Raw genomic sequence first — 19,922 nt, forward strand, 5'->3', positions numbered from 1 at the left:
TTTAGAGCTTTGCTTTCTGGATCGGCTCTCTTTTCATCACAACGGTTCAGCAGAGGGAAGCAAAACCTTTCCCTCTGCTCCAATTCTCTGGCCCGTCTCAAATTTTATTGTCTTCTCACTCGACAACGGGATCCATGATACATGAACTCTTTCACTTGGGAGGAACTCATTCCCTACTTGAACTGGAGAATCCACCATTTCACTGCTGAGGACCATGGCCTCAGGTTTAGAGGTGCTGATCCTCATCCCAGCTGCTTCACACTCAGCTGCGAACCAATCCTGCGAGAGCTGAAGGTCACAGACCAATGATGCCTTCGTCAGCCCTCTGAAGTGCAACCTCCAAAAACAATGATGACTGCTGGAAATCCTGTCCAGGAAAATCACAAACAGGATGGATGATGAGGCACAGCCTCAGACTTGCAGCACCTGCACATGACACACGAGCTGATTTCTCTCACACGCTTTCTACTGCACTTTTAGCGAACAGTTACGACTCTTTGGGATTTCAATCGGTCGAGCAAGTTTTTTGCTAAGCTGAGTTCACCTGGAGACAAGATCTGAAAATGAAAGGTTAATGCAAAGGAAAGACCCTCTCTTCTTGCATCAGCTAAATTTTGATGCATCCATGCATCATGACGGAGCAGTTTGTTTCTTTATGGAGGAAACTCAGCCATGCAAATGCTTTGTGGTGTGTTTTTGCTCAGCTTGTACTTCTCACAGTGATCTGAATCGATGAACCACAGAAACCACAGTCTCAGACTTCAGGCGTCCTGCTCCTTTTTTCTCATAGTTTTTAAGAGTTTTGACGATCTGTTAATGTTCCATTGACCAGGTTCCAACAGAACCTTTGAGTTAAGTGTAAACCAATGTCTTATTACTGCACTTTAGGCTTCATAAAAACCACCATGGGAACAAATACAGCATCACACATGCAAGCGAACACCAATGCAAAAGACACTCAGCAAAAACAAGTGCAGAATATTAAATTGGCAACTTAACATTTAATTTGAATTAAATGAATGTGGCCTTCATGGGCCTGCTACTATCAATAGAAGTGCATCAACTAGCAGCTTCAATCCTGAGGCTGCAACAGCAGACATGAACAAAACAAAACCTTAGCTAGTACAACTACACACAGTACTGGTAATAATACCAATACACACAACTCATTATATATACCAGAAGTATTAGAGGGAAGAATGTTTGGAAAAACAAGCATTATTTAAGTGAATTATATCAGTAGGACCTTTACAACAATCCAACTGTGAGTGTGTGTGTGTGTGTGTGTGTGTGTGTGTGTGTGTGTGTGTGGAGGGGTGAGGTATGAAGCTATGAGGAAGAACAAAGTGGAGGTAGAAAGTTGAAATATTTCCCCTCGTATTCGTTCGCAGCTGCATTTGATTACCAAAGAAAATAGGAAGTGGTGAAGTGATGTGGCTCAAAAAGTGGCTTACTTCCTCTCAACTTCTGATCATCTTATGGAACGTGTCTATTGCTTGCATTTCTTTTTCTTGAGAATCTTCTTGCTCCAGGGAAGGAATTTGGATACCTCTGTATGGACGTTGGGTACATTTGGATAGTCACAGTTTCTCCCCAGGTTGAAGGACACGACAGTGACTGCCTTCCCATCACAGACCAAAGGACCACCAGAATCTTTCTTTTCTGGTGGTGCAGTGGTCGGCACTGTGGCCTCACAGCAAGAAGGTTCCAGGTTCCAGTCCCGGCTCCATCACAGGATCTTTCTGTGTGGAGTCTCCATGTTCTCCCTGTTCCTGTGTGGGTTCTCTCTGGTACTCCAGCTTCCTCCCACAGTCCAAAGACATCAAGAGGGGACGAGGCTGATTGATACTCTAAATTGACTGTAGGTGTGACTGTGAGAGTGAATGGTTGTCTGTCTCTGTGTGTTGGCCCAGTGATGGACTGGTGACCTGTCAAGGATGAACCCCACCTCTTGCCTGTGGCCGCTAGGATAGGCTCCAGCCCCCCCCCCCCCCCCCCCACGACCCTCAACAGGAATAAGAGGAAGACACCTGTTCTGTTTTTACTGTGGTAACGTTGTGTCATTAGCTGATATTCCAAATGTTGGATTGGAAGAATTAAGCAGAATAATGGGGAAATATTCAGTAACCCGTCAAGGAAGTGAATGACGCCGCTTTCGACTCATCACTTTCTTCTTGGTCATCTACTCTTTGTCCCTGTTTTCAGTCTTTAACGAGTCAACAGTCTTTTGGCAAACAGGTGTGACTTCATTTCATCTTTTCAGAACTTCTTTTCAACCCACAAGTCCAATAATTGCACCACAATATGAAAACTTTGATCAACATCAGTTGGATTAAATATTACAGTGATCTGAATATGATTATTCTCATATTAGTTTTATTGTTTGTTCATAAATGAAATAAAAAACAAACATCTTTTCGATCACCTCATCTGGCTGCATGCAGCTTTTTATTGGTTCATGTTTTATACGTCGAAGTGTACTCGCTTCTCATAAGAAATAGTACAAAATGGATCCATCTCTTTTTGAGGATGACTTAAAAACACAAAGTGGAGGTAAACATGATATTCAGGCTGTTGGTAATACCTAGACGACATGCATGTTCCATTCATATAAAGACACAGTATTAAATAAAGGCTCCACTTTGCAAGCAGCTGACTTTGGTTGATGGTGTCTCTATTCTGGGGTGTTCACACTCATGTCCTGCTAAATGGACAAAATTATTCTTGGCAAGCTGTGGATCAAAACATGCTCTTCAGTGTTTCCTTGTGGACAGTCGGAGATCTCACCGGTCAATGTTTGAGGACCCAGGAAGACGAATGGATCTGAACACCGATCTCATCCTCCATGACGGTCACTCAGGCTTTCACACGTCAGCAACTTCCTGTCGTATAAACTTAACTAAGGGAGGCGGGGGGCCACTTGGTACAAACTGGCAGTCCTTTTCAGTGGAAAAGTTGACGGAAAAAATGCCTCTGCTGTTTCACAATGAGTAAACAATCTGTCAGGGACATTACAAACCTGCAAGGAAAATCAAAATGTGTTTGAAAGACACTGCAGATCATTGCTTCACATGAGTGACTGAATACTGTCTAGCGGCTCAGATTAAAGGGTCATGCTGTTATGCTCTATGATATCTCCGCAGAGCTTATAGTGCAAAAATAGTTCAAGTCCTCTTTCCCTTTTTTTTATCACACAGAAAAGACCAAAACAAAAGAACAAATGGCAAACAATGAATACATAAAGTGACTATTTACAGCTGTGAAATCAAGATTGATGCATAAATACTGCACACTGATGCGTTCGTAGACGTGGGCTGTACAATCTGGAGAGGACAGCACTTCATCTTCAGCTCAACAGGACTTTGACATATTAAAGCATCGAAACATCGATTGTTCTGTGCCAGACTGTCTGTGCAAAACAGTTGTGCTACCAGTCATACGTGCTCCTTAAAGACTCCTGAAACTGGAGGTTCACAATGAATTCATATTTTTTCTAATCAATGAAGACAATTAAGGGCGGCATGGCTCAGAGGAAGAGGGGCCGTCCAGCAACAGAAAGGGTTGCTGGTTCGATCCTCACTTCCCAGGTGACCATGTTGAAGTATCCTTGAGCAAGATACTGAACCCCTAATTGCTCCTGATGGCCCTGCGATGGACTGGTGACCCCCCTCGCGACCCTTGACAGATAAGCGGTATAGAAAATGGATGGATGGATGGATGGATAAAGACAATCAAATTCAAATTTGGAACAGAAAAATAAAAAGATTAGAGCCTGACCGATACTGTATTTCAGAATAATACTGATTGATATTTGAGAGCCAGAGTTAACTGAAACATGTTGGCCAATAAGAAGTTTTACTTTAGAGTAATAATCTGTTCAACAATTGCCTTGTTCCTGAGTTTCGTGACACAAACAAACAAACAAACAAAAAAACCCAGATATTAAATATGGAGCGACAGTCAAGAGACAAAAGTGCATAAATAACGCTTGTCCTTGTAGAGTGAATGTAAATATCAATCTACTGGCACCTCAGAAGCTCGTCCATGACATGGTTTGGACCTTTTGATTTAAAATCTGCTAAAAACTAAATAGTAAGAACATTTGTCTTTGACAAACATATGTGCTGCAACCATCAAACAACATTCAAGTCAATGTTTCGAGTCTTTACACTAAGTGAAGCTAAGCTAGGCGGCTGCAGCTTCGTATTTTAACACTGTAAACTTTAGGGCACTTGGAGCGCATACCTCTGCAAGAGCAAACTCAACCAAAACCGATGTTTTTGCAGTGTAAAAGTTTGAACAGTTCTCCATGCTACACCCCTCCATCGCGTGGGGAAATAACACTGCTACTGCCATAGAAAACATTACCTCCTGTAATGATACACAGTAAACCTCAATGCTAATGATTGGCTTTACAAAGGTGTATAGTAATTCCCAATATTAATTTAGCTATCATGTACAAGCTAGTTTTGGCATATTTGTACTGCAATTTCAAATATCTTGATGAGTTAAAATTAACTAATGGCCAGGCTCTTTAGAAAAAAGAAAAACACAAATATCACAAAATAGCAAAAATGGCACATGTACAAATTACATTAAAGTATTTACAAATAAATAGTGGCACATACAGAAGAACAGACTTTTTTTTGCAGACACTTAGAATATTGAAATAAATTAATATTTAATTTTTTTCTTACGATAACCTTAACAGAAATCAACTTCTAAAACAAAATAGAAATTAGACTGTAAAAAAGACGTGGAAGTACCTTTAACCTGTATTCTTTCTAGTGCCCAGCAGGGGGCGACTCCACTGTTAGGAAAAGTGTCACTTTGCTTTGTTGTATTACATCAGTAAACATTTTTTTTTATGTGTTTATGGCCTCAATAACTGATTTTGCCTGGCAGCATAATGTTTTGGTCCAACCCCATTCTCCTTAGTGCATTCTCTCAGAAAGAAAAGAATTTCTTCAGATTTGCTAAAAACATCCATTGGGACTCACAGATGAAATACAAAGATTTTAGAGATCAAAGGTCAAAGGTCACATGACCTCACATGAACACAATGTCTCCGGAACATTTTGAGGTCCACTCGGGTTCCACAACCAACTCAGTGGTATTTTGATTTAGAAGTCTGTTTTAGTCCAGCATGGCTTTCATGCCTTGTCAAGCTAATTCTTCTGTATCAAATGGAGGGCTGGCAAATAACAGAACAGTCAACTCATTCTGCAATGGCTGTTTGAGAAAGATCAGTTATATATTCTGGCCTAATAAAATGCCCCAAAAGAACTGTATATAAACACTCAGGAATTAACACTGCTGCCTAAGATGGCTCGGCCCTCGGATGCACCCCACAGGGAAAAACTGAAGAGCTGTTGGACATGGGACTCTTCTGGGGTAAGGCGCAACTGGTTGCTAAAGACTGAGATAGATGATGAGCATTATCGATGCTTTATGCCCCATAGGGGGCAAAGAGAATGAGTAATTAATCGGACGTGATTGATTTTTTTTATGGTTTGGTTGACCCATTGCTACCATGGTGACCTGTCAGGATAGAGCTGTACAAATGTGTATTAAGATTGTTCCAGTGTTTCATTCATATATGACCTCTTCTGACTCCAAAAATGCCAAACATGTGTGGATGGTGACATCAAGCTGGCTTTTTCCACATCTTTTACACAGCCTATGGTGCCACTACACTATCCTCAGTTAGTTGTAAATGTTTGTGCTATTAAATAAATAGAAAACCCTGTGTGCTTAAAAGCAGAAACGAACACAATACTGGAATCAATTTGGTGCACATGTACTGTAGTATCATGGTGACAGCTAGAAAAAAAACAACACAAAAAACTGAACATTTTGTAAGATGTGTGCGAGAGTGAAGTTGCCTCCCCAAGACTTGACCAGGTGTCAATATTCTGGAAGGGAACTGGCAAAGAGGAAAAGCTTGAGTGTCTCCCCTGTGTTCACAAACAGCCATCGTTTGACTATCTGACCTACCACAACTACTATCCAAACCTCTCAAATGTCAAATGTCGGCGCCAGTGCCTGTCTCTCAGTTTGTGATTGTTTTGTGATGTGTGTTGGTACAGTACATGTGCGGAGGGAGTCGGGGGTTGATGACGAGGCACTCTTCATGCATCCTCCTGTAGCAGCTCAGTGGGAAACCGAGGTTTTCTCAGGTCCAGGCTCCTCTAAAATGCAGAACGTTTCTGGTCGTAGGCTGAGAGACGCGTGATGCACATTCACAATGGACAGCTGTTCTTTGCCAGAGACCATCCGTGTGAGACTCCACCGGCCCAGGTGGGGCTTTGAGGTTAAGGGTCATGGTGACAAGGACTGAGGGGCTTTCATAGGTGAGTCTCATCCCTGGTCTCTATGCCAAAGTCATGCTGGTTCCTGGTGCCACGAGTCGGTCCTACCTGTGAGTCATCGGGCATGTGTGCCAGGGGGTCGGATCGGATAATGTACCTAAGGAGAGATTATTGAGATGATCTGGTGCAGGATGCATGTAATTCTGAATAGTGGAACCCTCAAAGGGAAACAGGCACGATATGGCAGCCCATGGGTGTCATGAGTGTCACCCTAACAGCATCTTATCACAGGCTGACTATGGTTGTAATGAGGTAAAATACCCACAGTTTCACTCCCAAATAGGTATAAATAAGGTGTAATTCATATTCTATTCCAATCGCTCATCTCTTTTTGCGTCATCTTCTCAGTTATTTCAGCCAATTTCAAAATATAATCTAAATGTTATAAAAATCCATCAAGAACTTGGAATGATCTCCTGCTCAAAGACATACTGCTGATCACATGACCTCCTTGGAGAAGTATTACATTTGGTTTGGTAGTTCAATAGTAGAGATCTGATGTCCCGATGGAGGGCCACTATTTTACTGAATGAAATTAAATGTCTTCAGGTTGGAATGTATAAAAATTGAACCCATTTAAAAAAAAAATAAAAAATGTTGGTATTAAGTTGTTCCAGTGATCTGAAAGGTGACTTTTATATAAGGAAAATATAATTTTCCATGGAATTGTAAAACGTAACATATCCTTTTTGTGGAATTATCAGTCAGAAAATGTGCTGCAACTGAAATGTACTTTAAAATTTATGACCTCCATCACACAGAAAGGCGATTCCAACAGTGACAAATCAAGTCAAGCTAAATGGTTTTAGCCTGGGATAAATCACCCGGATGTACAAAAGTATAGAAGACAATAGTTTCATTCTCTTACACAATGTCGTTGAGCTCCAGCATGGTGTCAGGAGGAGGATTGATGAGGACGTAGGACAGCGTGTTCTGGTGGTCGTTCATCTCGTCTGTCAAGAGAGAGCACAGAGACCTTCAGAGGTGCTCTGGAGCCCCTCCCTTGCTCTCTTCCATTACACACAGTATCAGGCTGGACCTGAACCCTCTCAACAATTCATTTGGGACTCATTTCAGTGAGGACAGAAGCAAAGTGACCCCCCCCCCCCCCTACACGGTTGGACCAGGACCAGAAAGTGTGGAAATGCTTGTTTACAAAATGTCATTAAATCTTTGGTGTAATTCAAATGCTGCAACAGATAATACTAATACTTATACCAATGTCCAAATCAATCTAACAATATGGTTGTTTGAAAAAGTAATAATTGAATTCATGTAATATTGTTTTCAGTCTATCAGTCACGTAAGTGGCAGGTTGTTGGATGTAATAATAATTTAACATAACCCAAATACGGTGTGACAAAGTTTAAAAAGCCCACCAAACTGCTATAAACTGTTCAGTCACTTATTAATTCCTCTGTGATTTAATCTGTAATCCATATTTGTAAAAGGTTTGAATGTGATTTCAGTAGTTATCATACTTAAAAATGAAGAAAAAAGATTAGTGATTGGATGCACCTGATGTTAATTCATTGGCTTGTAAATCTCGATCTCTGTATTTTGTAATTAGGGCCTGAGCCTGAAGGTACTTCAGGCGAAGACCCTGTTATTACAGCTGTAGTTTCTTCTACAGATGATAGCTGCTTTTTTAACAGTTGTTTTGAGTGTTCTCATATTTTTGTTACTTAGTAGTATCACTACTGAGCGGCTGGAACTGTCTTCAGCTGTTGAGGTCATTGACTTTCATCCCCAGATGAGTCGTGCTGACGTGAGTTACAGTGTGTTTATTTCTGTTTGGGTTGTTCTACAGAGCTGGTCCAAAAACTGCCATTACACAAAAAAAAAAAAAACAAAGAGTTTAAAAATCCAAGGTATTTACCGAGGTCGTGCTAGAAATTGATATCGCAGTAAGCATGTAAAATCTTGAGTTACAGGAGGTGAGAGACCCGACCCCTAAATTTCAGGGACAACACATCAGTTACATTTAATAAATGAAATATATTTCAAATGGTCAAATTGAATCCAAAAAATGATGTCCCACATTTTCATATCACCACCGAAACACTGTAAGTTTTAATCAACAAGCTGAGATTGATTCTTAGCTGTAACATTTCTTCCCAGTGATGGCAAAAGGGAACATTTCATAATGATAAGCATTGCTACACAACTGCAACCCAGTTTTCCACATCAATTTCGGTGTAAAGTTCATGTCAGCTAAGTTCTGTCATGCGACATGTGGCTTTAGCACGTCAGTGAAGGTGAAGTTTTTGTTCCTCGAGCAAAAGGTTTGTGTTTTGTAGTAAATGTGAAATGTGGGGAAGTTTTGGAAGTAGAATTATGTGGCTCAGTACTGATACTAGTTTATTATTTTTCCATTGTCAACAATCAAAAAGATTCTATGCTCTTCACAAAGGAAGTTTAATTCAAAAATGCAAAGGTTAAATGTTCTAACAAAATTGCAAAAGTAAATTTTACAAGGAAGATATCTATGAGATATGAGTAGGTTAAAAATATAACATGCTTGTTGACTGCACACTCACTAGAAATGTCTGCCTTGGATATTCAAATTTGGAGGAAAAGTCGCATTAGTTGCAAGATGCTTGCAGCTCTGAGTTTGAACCAGTTCTCTAGAACGACCTGTATATGTGCTGTCTGCAGTCGGCTCCTACTTGCATCTTGAGATGGACAGAGAAAGGTAAAGGAGGGCACATGTCTCCATGACAACCCACCTGCTTGTGGCCCTTTATAAAGACAGGCGGGGTGGAAGAGAGAGAAGGGCTAACCGTTACTGACAGGGCACTGGGAGGAACAAGGGGAGGCCCATGCTGCCTGCAACAGCACCCCATGCGCAGCTTCACAACATGCAGACAGCGTCCATGGCTACGCAACATATCGATTCTTCATCACATTCCGTCATTGTCCTGCGCATTCCACATTGGACCAGTAAGGCAGCAGGTTGCCATGCCAACGGACCACACTCAGCCCCACAACCCGGTCAGAGGGACATGAGGCACACCAACAGACACAGAGGACATGCTCCAGCATCCGTCAGACCGGTCGAAACGCAGAGCGACTCAAACCAAACAGAGTGAAGCAGAACACATCGGGAGTGTGAGAGTGGAAGAGATCCATCAATAGTGATCTACTCAAGTGAATAGCACTCGAACCTCTGCTACGAACCATCCCAGCAGGGCTGAAGATCTACGCCAATTTTTTTCTCCACAACAGATACACTGTTAGCATGCATGTACCAGTGTGTATAGGGAGTATACCATGGCCACAGTGAACACTATTCCCTGCTATTGCTAACAGAAACAATAGACTGAGGTCACAAAGGGATGATTTTTTTTCCCAGCACTGATAATATTTAATTATTAGCTTACTGCATCTTGTTTTATGAAGATGTTAAAAGATCTTGAAAAAGCTGATTGTTGTTGTTTTTTTTTGTTACCTATATAGAGAAGCTTCATTGCCTTGTCATCGTCATGTGTCACTAAGATGTGGCCTACATTAGAGTGCTCGCATTTTTCTATTGTTTATCTTGAAGAAAGCCAGAGGGCGTCAACCCTATTAAAGAATATTGCAAATGAAGTCAGAGTGCGCGGAACTTTTTTTCCTTTTTCAAAGATGTTTATGCCACAAACAAAACCTATACTCCACAGGCATTCTGAATGCCTTGAGGGATTTTTTTTTTTCCAAATGGGGCTCAAACATCCAATGAACCGCAGAGATTTTGGTAGTTGAAGTGTTACTGTTACCTCACGCGAATACGATATCTCAGGAATGTCAAGCGCAAACACCCGGTGGGACTCAAGGATGACCTGAAAAAAATTCCAAATTCCCGTTGACAGGCACACATCACCCGGCTGTAGTAATAGTAATAGTTTTCTTCAATTTTCAAGGAGCATGATGCAAATTATCAGTAGTACCCAGGTGCACTTTCTGAAACAGTTAATCTCCTGTGCTGCATGTATAGGAATACCAGGATATTCTGTGGTTAAAAAATGGAGAGATAATGGAGAGGAATGATAGCAATTAAAGCAGTGAAACTGTTACATGTAAAAAAAAAAGCCTACATTAACAGGTATGTTTTTTGTGAGCTTTTACCAAAGGTGTTGAATGAAATACATTCTTATCAGTGCAATGTTGAGCATCCGTACAGCAGCTGCTGCTGCCTGCTTCTCTGTACTGAAAAAAGTTTGAAAGCCTCATAAAACTCCATTCAAATAAATCCAAGCTATTCCTTTAACACCAAGCTAAAAACAGAACTTGTGCTTGTGGTCTAGTCAACTTTTAGTGCAAAAACAAACCAAACCATGGCTTTACTAACTCCAGCATCATAAATGGTATGTGGCCATGATATAAGTAGAATAATGCACTCAGAGGTGTCCTGATAGAAGAAAATCGAGGTGAAGGCTCAAGAGAAGTCATTGTTTCCACCTTTGTCATCATGTTTACAAAGCCGAGGTGTACTATAGATCTTTCTTTCTTTCGACATCTATTAACCTTCCATCCACAGACGTGATGTGTTCCGCTCCACCCCTGAAGCCATACTCTGATGCCCTGCAGTACTCTAGCCGTTTGGGATGTCACCTCACAATGCAGAAAGACCAAATAGAGAGAATGACAGTAGAGTGAGACAGTGAGAGATTGGCTGCTGATCAACCACTCATACTGGCAGGACACACACACCCACCCACACACACCGACACCCACGCACGCACCCACACCCACACCCACACCCACACACACACATGCAGAATAGTTGTAGAACTATGATCAACCAGCTAACCTGACGGCCTGGTCCCCTCTGTATATGGGCGCTCTGAAATGTCCTGCAACTCTAAGCAACGGTATCCACTGTTAATTTCAATGAACTGATTGGTTTAATTATAATTACCTAAAATTGAAAATGAAACAAAAACAGAAATCTACATATGTGGTTTTGTACTTCTACGGATAAATTCACTTCGCTATTCTTCAATGGATGCTGGCGAAAGGACAACTCCTTTCTCCACAGAGATGGACGTAACCACCCACATGTTGTTAATGAGTTACAAACAGCACACAAATTACCTTGCAAATATCCTAGATTTACTCGATTCATGACATCGCTCGCAGTGAGATTAGAAACATCCTCTAAAAGCCAAAAGGAGGGGGAAGATAGAAGAGTCAGAGAGAGAAAGGAGAAAAAAGAGAAGGGGGGGGGAAGAAAACAAATCAGGCAGGGAGCTAATGCATTTGCAGTTTCAAAAAGAACTCCTTAAAAAAGGTGTGAGCAATGCAAAAAGAAAATGAGAAGCCATGCATTGGTGTATGCACAGAATCACTTCCAAATTATTCATCTGTCACTTGTTATCCTCACTGACATTCATGGTCAAGAAGATCTTGAGCTTTTGGGGTTCTTCCTGAAAGCAATTTAATTGACATGTTACACATTATATATTCAGCAAGTGCAACACATCGTCTGGAGCATGATTCTGCTTGTGTTTGTAAGCGTGAAGCTGGGAGGAGAGAAGAACTGAAAAACAGAAGTGAGCAGGTCATAATGCAGGCAATTGTGATTTATGCAATTGAGACGAAGGTTCAGTGCTCCTGCATCTTCATGCCTGACCTTTTTCACACCCACGTGTTGAAGGGTTTCTGCAGGTTTCAGGACCATTGTGAATATAATCTAAAACCTATTTTGCATCAATAGCATATGCGCGAAGTCTAAGAGCCAGAAAAGTGAACGAATTTATTGATATTTTCTTGAATGAGGTGCAGCGGTAAAGTTTTCCCGTAAAATCTTGTTAAACTTACTTGTGCTAAAAGAAGGTAAACACGTTTGTCCCGTAAAAGTGGTTATTTTTGATGAGAAACGGCTCCACATTAGCCCACACAGTGACACACTGGCTGGCATTATTGGTTCCATAGTGATTTTGTGGGTTTTTTTTTTTATAGCCTGATCAAAACAAAGTGTTCCCAAAAACACACTTAAAAACCAGACTGACATTTATGCAACTTGAGAAAGGACCTTTAAAATCCAATCAATTTTTAAGAACTCTATTGCACGTGTTTTCAAAATTCAGAAGGACCCATGGAAACCCTGTGTTGGTATGATCATGACAGTGAAACGAGGCATGTGTGAAAGGGAAGCGACTGATGACAATCACTTATGTGGTGGAGGTTAATGGTGAATATGAAGATGTTGTTAATGATCTGGACAACTGACGCCCACACCATCACATCTGAATAGGCAACAGGATGAGACAGAATGTGTGGAACACAGATTGGAGTTTTATCAAAACAACAACTGACACTCATGGCAGAAACTGTTTCATTGGTTGACTCAGTTGGTGGAGCTAAAGAATCACAGTTTTCACGTTTGTTGCTGGGTTTTGACTTCATGATGGGGCTAAAAATCCCGAAAGCAGGCGTCAAAACCAATGCTAGCCTATGAGTCGCCAGTCCCTTTAAATACTAGCAAAAATCAAGGCAAAAGCATTTGTTAACCATGAGGCAGGTTTTACATTGTACCGTACGAGCAAAAATATATAATCATAAAACATTCATGGTGAGCGATGGGATTAATTTATCTGAATAACTGGGAACAGTTGGAAGTAACAGAAAAAAGCAGGCTATTCTTTCATTTGGTAAGCAGTGGTAGAGAACATCGCACACATTTTTATGAAGGAAATATCTTTTTTTTTGGACTGATGTTCTGCACCGCATCAGTTTCATTTAGGTAGACCTAATAAACTAAAAAAATTGTGTCACTTTACAAATAAGTCGCTATGTACATTTGAACCAGGTTTTGTATGGTATGAAAATTCCTCAAGTTGCTCTCCTATGAAACGTAAATCACTTTATTATCCAAAATATGCAATAATTATCTTATTTACATAAAGACGTGCACTCAGCGTTTGTTTTTGTATGTCAGACTACTATGTTTGCTCGCCTTTTTTAGATTCTGAAGCTCCACCCTCTTAATTGTTAGGTAGATTCAAAGTTGCTGTGACCCTGAAGAAACACATTGTGTACAACAAATTACATGTAAACAGAACTCCAATCTGCCAAAAACAGTAACATTTCATTATTATTCCTTTTTATAAACATGGGATAAAACTTACTTTAAAATCACATTTTTAAACCAGCTGAAGTATATTTTTTTTTTGATATTCCATAAATTGAATTTGCATATTTCATTTGAATTTTAAATATTGAATTGAACATTTAAAATAGCAAATACATCATCTCTACTTACCGTATCCCACAGTGGGTAGGCCCAGGTGCTTCATGCGGTTCTTGACCAGCTCGGACAGCTCCTGACGCTCAGAGCGGCGATACATGTTGAGTCGCTGCTGCGAGATGCGCTCTGCCCTGCTTGACGGTTTGGTGTTCTTCCTGCTCAGACGCCGTGCCCACTGCATGCTCTTCTTCCTCAGCAGGGGGTGTTCCGACTGGTCGCTAGTGGTGGAGTTTCTGTGGGCCGTCTTTTCCTTCCAGGATTCCCTGCGATCACGTTGCTCCTCACCCTGCTCCACATTGATGGACACCTGAGACTAGGTGAGGACAGCCAAGGTGTTAAATGCCACAACCTCCTTTGGTATTTTAGTTTTTTTGGGGAATAATTGTAATTTCTGTGATATTAAAAGTAATATTTAGTTGGATATGCTTTTCTGAGCTCTATTTGCAGTAGCTTGAATTATCGGGTGTGGCTATGATGAGGTTTATATTGATAAATGCCAGAAGTATTCATCATTGCATGCTTTCAGCGAGGACTGTAGAACTTTCAAACAAGCAAATTCACTTCTTACCTGTACATAACTGTCTTTGCACTGTAATAGAAGAGGACCAGACATCCATACAAAAAGAAATGCAATGAAAGATGCGGCCATACAAAGCAAACAAAACTTATCAAAAGCCTCAAAATCAGCACAAGAAATAGTAAATATTTATTATTTACTATTTAATAGCAGGAAATGGACTTGTCAGCCACTAATGTAACCGACCAAATATATAAAGAACCATTAATTTACTCATATTATAATAACAGTCATAATTAAAAACATTTAGCCAAAGATGTTGAATACTACTCTGCTCTGGCAGATAATGCTCTCCTATAAATGATCTCAACATAGTGGCATTAGCTAATGTAGCAGTGTAACTAAAGGAAAAATAAAGAAAGAAAAGCAGAAGCAAAGAGAAGCAAGAGCTGCCAAAAAGAGTACGAATGATGGAGAATAAAGAGTATAAGAACAAGGAGGAATAAGTAATGTGGCTTGGAATAATGGTTCAATGGGGACAGGAAGCGTGGAGAGGGATCTTGAGTTTAGAAAAGAAATGAGGAGGAAGGAGAAATGTTGCCTCACAAGGCAGCTGGATTCACACAAGACTCCATCTTACCAGGCTTCAAGATAGTGGCTGAACCACAGTAGCTCAGACGAATGAGTGTTCAGTCAGGTGAGCAAGAGGTGAGCCTCGATGCTGCTATAGAATCAATTATATCACTACTAGAGTACTTCTCTATTAAATGAGGAGCAGTGAATGGGGCTGAGATGGTTTGTCCAATCTAAAGAAGATTCGGAGCTCTGGAACGGCCAAAGAGAGGACGTGTGTTTGAGGGCAGAGAGAGAGAAAAAACAGGCCACATGATATAACGTGTCCAAAAGTATAAAATAACTACGTTGAGGGTCCACGTTGTATCTCATGGCCTAAAAATGTACACTTGTTTTCCTCCTACAAGAAAAAAAAAGAGCCCTCCAGGCTCCGTAACGAATAACAATAATAAGAAGTATGAAAGAAGATGAATGAACGGTAGAAAAGGAACAAGAAAAAGTGGGAGAATAACCGCGATAAAAATTAGAAGCAGAGCTGTTTTTGAAAGTGAAGATTTGATCAGAGCATGGAGAATGTGTGGAGATGTTCCTATGCTGAGGCAAAACCAGAAGCCAGAGGTGAAGCCAGCCAGCAGATATCTGATCACAGTGAACTTGCCTCCGAGCTGGAGAACATGTGTGACTCGCTGCGATAGATCCCAATGGGGATCTCAGCGCTGGACGAACAAAGTTTCTGGAAGAGTCTGCCGTACGTCCTGATCCACAGGTCTTCTTCTGTGACCTTCATCTGAGGGAGGACAGAAATCAGGGTGATGCAGGACTCACGGTTGTTTACTCTAACTTACAGAGGAGGGCAACTTACGACACACAGGTAGCCTGAACCAGGCGTCGTATCCAGACCGAGAAGAAGCCTGGTGATGGCGATCATGTAGTCCTTCACAAACGACTGTAGGAACACACAGAAGCACTGTGGTCGAAACTCCAGGTGAAGCTCAGCTGCAAAACTACTTTGAATTTTAGTTTTATTCGGTTTTCCATATCGATGACTCTATCTTGCTGGTGGGCACATAACTTATTCCCATATTACATCAGTTTTCTACCTTATTCATTGCTTTTTATGTCTTTGGTTTATTGTTTGTGTTGTTTATTTAGGTGAGATACCTCTAAAACCCTCTAGGGGAGGTTAAATTTGCACTATTTGTTCTATTTGTTTTCTTATTGTCTGTTTTATTGTTTTGCAAATAAATCAAATAAAAATGGTGAAGTTCAACATTTGCTGAGATAAATTTGTTTAGACTTGAGACAATTAGACAGAGTTGATAGCGTGACATCACTGTGACCATGTCCTACCATTTTCATACAGTTTACAGTAGCCCAGAATAGACAAACATGGCATATTCAGATTTATATGCTGTGTAACGTTTCCTCAGCATGTCTACTATGGGTATGAAAATGCCAAAATATCACGGAGAGATACTGTTTAGGTTCTGTTATAACACCTACCAGCTTGGATAAGGAGGGGTCATACTATATTTGTACACTGTGCTCTTTATTTACTTGTGCTCTTATGAACTTTTAATCTGAAAAGGTGTATTCAGTTGGCTTCAATTCTGCTGCCTCACAGCTGGACGTCACTAAATCCCACACAAACACATCTTTCAGCTCATATTTATCTTGACATTTTCCATGAGTTCAACATCAAAAACAGTCATCCCACCTGGTATAGCAGCGTATCCAGCATGCTGATACTGAACACCCTGCCCGCAGCAAACGGCAAGCGGAACATGAATGCCAGGTTGGAGCCCTTATCTCGCTCTATCTGAGGAGAGGAACAAGAAAAAAATAACAGTTTGTCCTGTTATGTTGACTGAACTATTGCTTTCGTTCCCTCTTAAAAGTGAGTGTTGGAGAAGCTACAGTAGGAGTAGAAGAAAAAAAGACTCATTAGGGCATGAAAATAGAAAACTTCTCTACAAGCTGACCCATGATAACCTGAGGCCTTATGTCTCAAGCCAGGTAAAAGATATTAACAATTTTATCAGGATTCTGATACATTTTTATCATTCAGTTTAAAAATCTGAAAACTGATGGGAAAATTTTTCATATTCTCTGCAACATCTGAAAATTCCATTTCAAAATTTACTGGAGAATATTCAATATATATTTAATATAAAATGAATCACAAGCCACACGTTTGATACATTAAAAATTAAAGTAAATCAATACTGATATGAATGAACGACACATACTAGAATATTCACGTGTTCATCAATTTACCTTTTAACGTTTTTAAGCTGGAAATCTTTTTAGATGACATGACTTTTCCTGGTTTTTCATGACCATATGAAACCTGTTTTTTATTTTTTAATAAATCAATAATCCCCTACGGCTGCCACAGGAATCCATCTTTCAGATGAAACATTTCTCAAATGTCCCCCAAGGTGAAGCGCTCACCTTCTCCAGCTTGGAGAGAGCGAGTGAGTAGCAGTCCTTGGCTCGGAACTGCATGAACCTCATGTTGGACGGGTGTGTGAGCTCCGTGATGATGCTGAGACTCGGGAACAGTCTGAGAAACAGGGAGAACATGAGAGGGAGAGGTGTAAGCGAAGAGGTTTGGCAACTCCACTTCATCTTTAAAAACACTTGTAACTGTCAATTAATTCTCCATTCTGGCAAATCACAGCATCGTATTGACAAAAGTTGAAGAAATGTGGAGTTCTATTATCGAAATTAAGTTATTTTTTTCTTTTCTACATTGTAAATTACTCTCTCCTTGTTACCTGAACATAGTCTGGACATTTACGATGGTCTTGGCGTCTGCCATGTAGTCCTCTTCAGCACTCATGGTGCTCTCCTTGTCCACAACCACCAAGTTATCAGCATAGATTATACCACACTGCAGCAGATTGTCCAAACTGTAAAATGTATAAGTGAGTTTGTTTTATCTACCTGCTCTGAAATTTGCAGTGTTTTCAGAGATATGTTACACTTGACATGGTAAAAATAAAAAATAAAAAAATTCAAAACAAAAGACAAAACACATGACAAACAAGAGTGGATGAACTGATTGTTCATTTAGTGAACAGTATGTTGTACGTAATGTTTGATCCTGGGCACAACCCAGATTCATTCATTAAATAAATTCAAACATTTTTTTATTATCCTCGACCACCTACTTATCGATGGTGCCGACCATGTAGTATACCATTGGGAAGCAGCAAATGGCCTCTAAGAAGTCGTTGTCGAGTCTGAAGTAAAACAGGAAACATCACAAATTACCATCCCAAATGAGTGCATTGCAAAACCTCAGATGATGCCATCGAGGATGTTATTTCCTTGAATGAGTTTGTTGTCTAGGGAGGGGCAGAATTGTTTGCTGTATTAAAAAAAAAACAGTGCAGTTAATTAGTGGTGAGATGAGAGGATTTCAGTGGTTACTATGGAAACTGTTGGATGTTACGTAGTTTGAGCTTTGTTATTGATTTCAGCTAAAGCAAAGATTTGGCCACACAAACGTATAGATATCCTAAAACACACACAAACACTGAATAATTCAGAAGTATTCGTTCTTCCTCCTCTGGAGTAAAAGTTTACTTTAGTGAAAGTGGACATACAGTGCTGTGAAAAATACCAGCAGATTCTTAAATAGTTCAACTGCTCTTAATAAAGATTACCACGCCCAATTTGTGTTGCCGTTGCCTCTGGTAATGTTAAACTATTTCTCCATTTTATGGCAAGATTTATCCATGTACATAAAGTCTGAAGTGATAGAAATGTACAATTATGACGCAAAAAAGAGAATTATTAAACCCATCAGCATTCAGTGTTTGTGACATCCACGCACAGACGCGAACTAAGAACCGAATAAAGACCTGCTTGATTAATTGTCAACTCATATGCTAATCAAGTAGTGGATAAGCATTCCATCTGATATTGATTGCATTATATGTGCATAAGGGAACAGTTGTGCTTCTTACTTGTTGTCCAACAGGAGCACTATGGGGTTCAGCTCTTTCCTGGGCCGATAGTATGCTCGCAGAGGGACAATAAAGTTGTACAGACCATTTCCCGCCGTCTCTGCAGACACTATGATCAGCTTATTCTTGAAGCCGTACGCCTTGGCATCTTCAAAGCTGTTATGTGTACAGCCCTAAATAGGGATGCAACAGGTTTGAGTTTTCCTGAGATTTAAGATGATATAACAGCTTTTGTTTGGAGGTTAAGTCGGTTTTGATGGGTCTTGGATGTGAATTCACCTTGTCGAGACGCAGGCAGCAGAATGGAGCTTTCTGTGGTAGGAGATGGCACAGAGTTGGAGAGCTGCCAATGTAGGGTGAGTTGGGAGGGTAGCCCTTCACAAAACTGGGAGGGAGAACAAAAAGAAGACATTTATATCTCTAGAAAACAGCGACTTTCAAACTGCTTACAACACATATTTTTTACTACTTTTTGCCTTCAGGAACTATAATTTACACAAAAAACACTTTAAAGCTGTACTGACAAATTATTATGCCATTTATCCAAGTGCTTAATGTTTCAAAAATATCCAACTTTTCAGTTTATGTAATTGTGCAGCTGCATTGTTCAGATGTCTGACATTTCTAATTCAAAGCACTTAATTTCTGCTCAACCACAGAAACAATTCAAGTTTTTCATATTCTGATAGTTTTTAAATTTGTAATGTTTAGTAAAATAGATTTTAACTTTGTTTACAACTGCATTTCCCCATCATTCCCACATGATGGCACTGTGGGACCGTGTGAGTTTCTCCCAGACACACGCTACAGCAGCTGCATCATTTTCCCAGCCACTGCATAATTTTCCCGGTCACTACACCTGAAAACTATTGCAGAAAAACTACACAAGCATAATGGAGCACAGAGGCTTAGAGGTAAGGAGGGCTATTATGTCCAGTCTTTGGAAAACCAGTGGTGTCTGGGTCAGGGATGGAGTGGTGGCCTGGTTAGAGAAACGAACTTGTGACCTGAAACTGTAGGATAAATCTGATTAAGAAGCGCCTGCCCTTCACTAATTACCACCACTGATACATCCTAGAGAAAGATCCACAAATGTTTCAGGAGAGCTTATCAGTGGCCAGCGAATCAGACGATGACTATTATGAACAGCTTCCAAGTATGATCGTGCGTTAATTGTGTTAATTTGATGAAAGAGATGAAGGGTAATGATCAATATGATGGGTGTGTGGTGCACCCTGAGATTGCAGAAGTGC

At 40.4% G+C, this 19,922-nt stretch overlaps 1 protein-coding gene across 15 annotated transcripts in view; it reads right to left on the reverse strand.

Moving 5' to 3' along the window:
• Positions 1–3,169: 3,169 nt before the first annotated feature.
• Positions 3,170–19,922, reverse strand: part of LOC147260272 (potassium channel subfamily T member 1-like) — a 74,352-nt gene continuing 57,599 nt past the window's right edge. For 7 of the 15 annotated variants that reach the window (XM_086206772.1, XM_086206776.1, XM_086206784.1 and 4 more), the window contains 14 exons: positions 18,949–19,054; positions 18,670–18,842; positions 17,869–17,940; positions 17,473–17,607; positions 17,147–17,258; positions 16,410–16,511; positions 15,555–15,638; positions 15,351–15,479; positions 14,171–14,191; positions 13,618–13,915; positions 11,448–11,510; positions 11,164–11,214; positions 7,240–7,324; positions 3,170–6,468 (listed from right to left, as the gene is read on the reverse strand). In XM_086206772.1, the coding sequence (XP_086062898.1) occupies positions 6,348–6,468; positions 7,240–7,324; positions 11,164–11,214; positions 11,448–11,510; positions 13,618–13,915; positions 14,171–14,191; positions 15,351–15,479; positions 15,555–15,638; positions 16,410–16,511; positions 17,147–17,258; positions 17,473–17,607; positions 17,869–17,940; positions 18,670–18,842; positions 18,949–19,054 (1,552 nt within the window). In that variant the 3' untranslated portion in view covers positions 3,170–6,347. The remainder of the gene's footprint in view (positions 6,469–7,239; positions 7,325–11,163; positions 11,215–11,447; positions 11,511–13,617; positions 13,916–14,170; positions 14,192–15,350; positions 15,480–15,554; positions 15,639–16,409; positions 16,512–17,146; positions 17,259–17,472; positions 17,608–17,868; positions 17,941–18,669; positions 18,843–18,948; positions 19,055–19,922) is intronic. The other 8 variants (XM_086206775.1, XM_086206777.1, XM_086206785.1 and 5 more) reach the window with 5 other exon arrangements.

This window comes from Aulostomus chinensis, chromosome 6 (assembly GCF_037954235.1).
Source record: "Aulostomus chinensis isolate RoL2024-O1b breed Wild chromosome 6, RoL_Achi_v1.0, whole genome shotgun sequence".
Classification (NCBI taxonomy): Eukaryota; Metazoa; Chordata; class Actinopteri; order Syngnathiformes; family Aulostomidae; genus Aulostomus; species Aulostomus chinensis.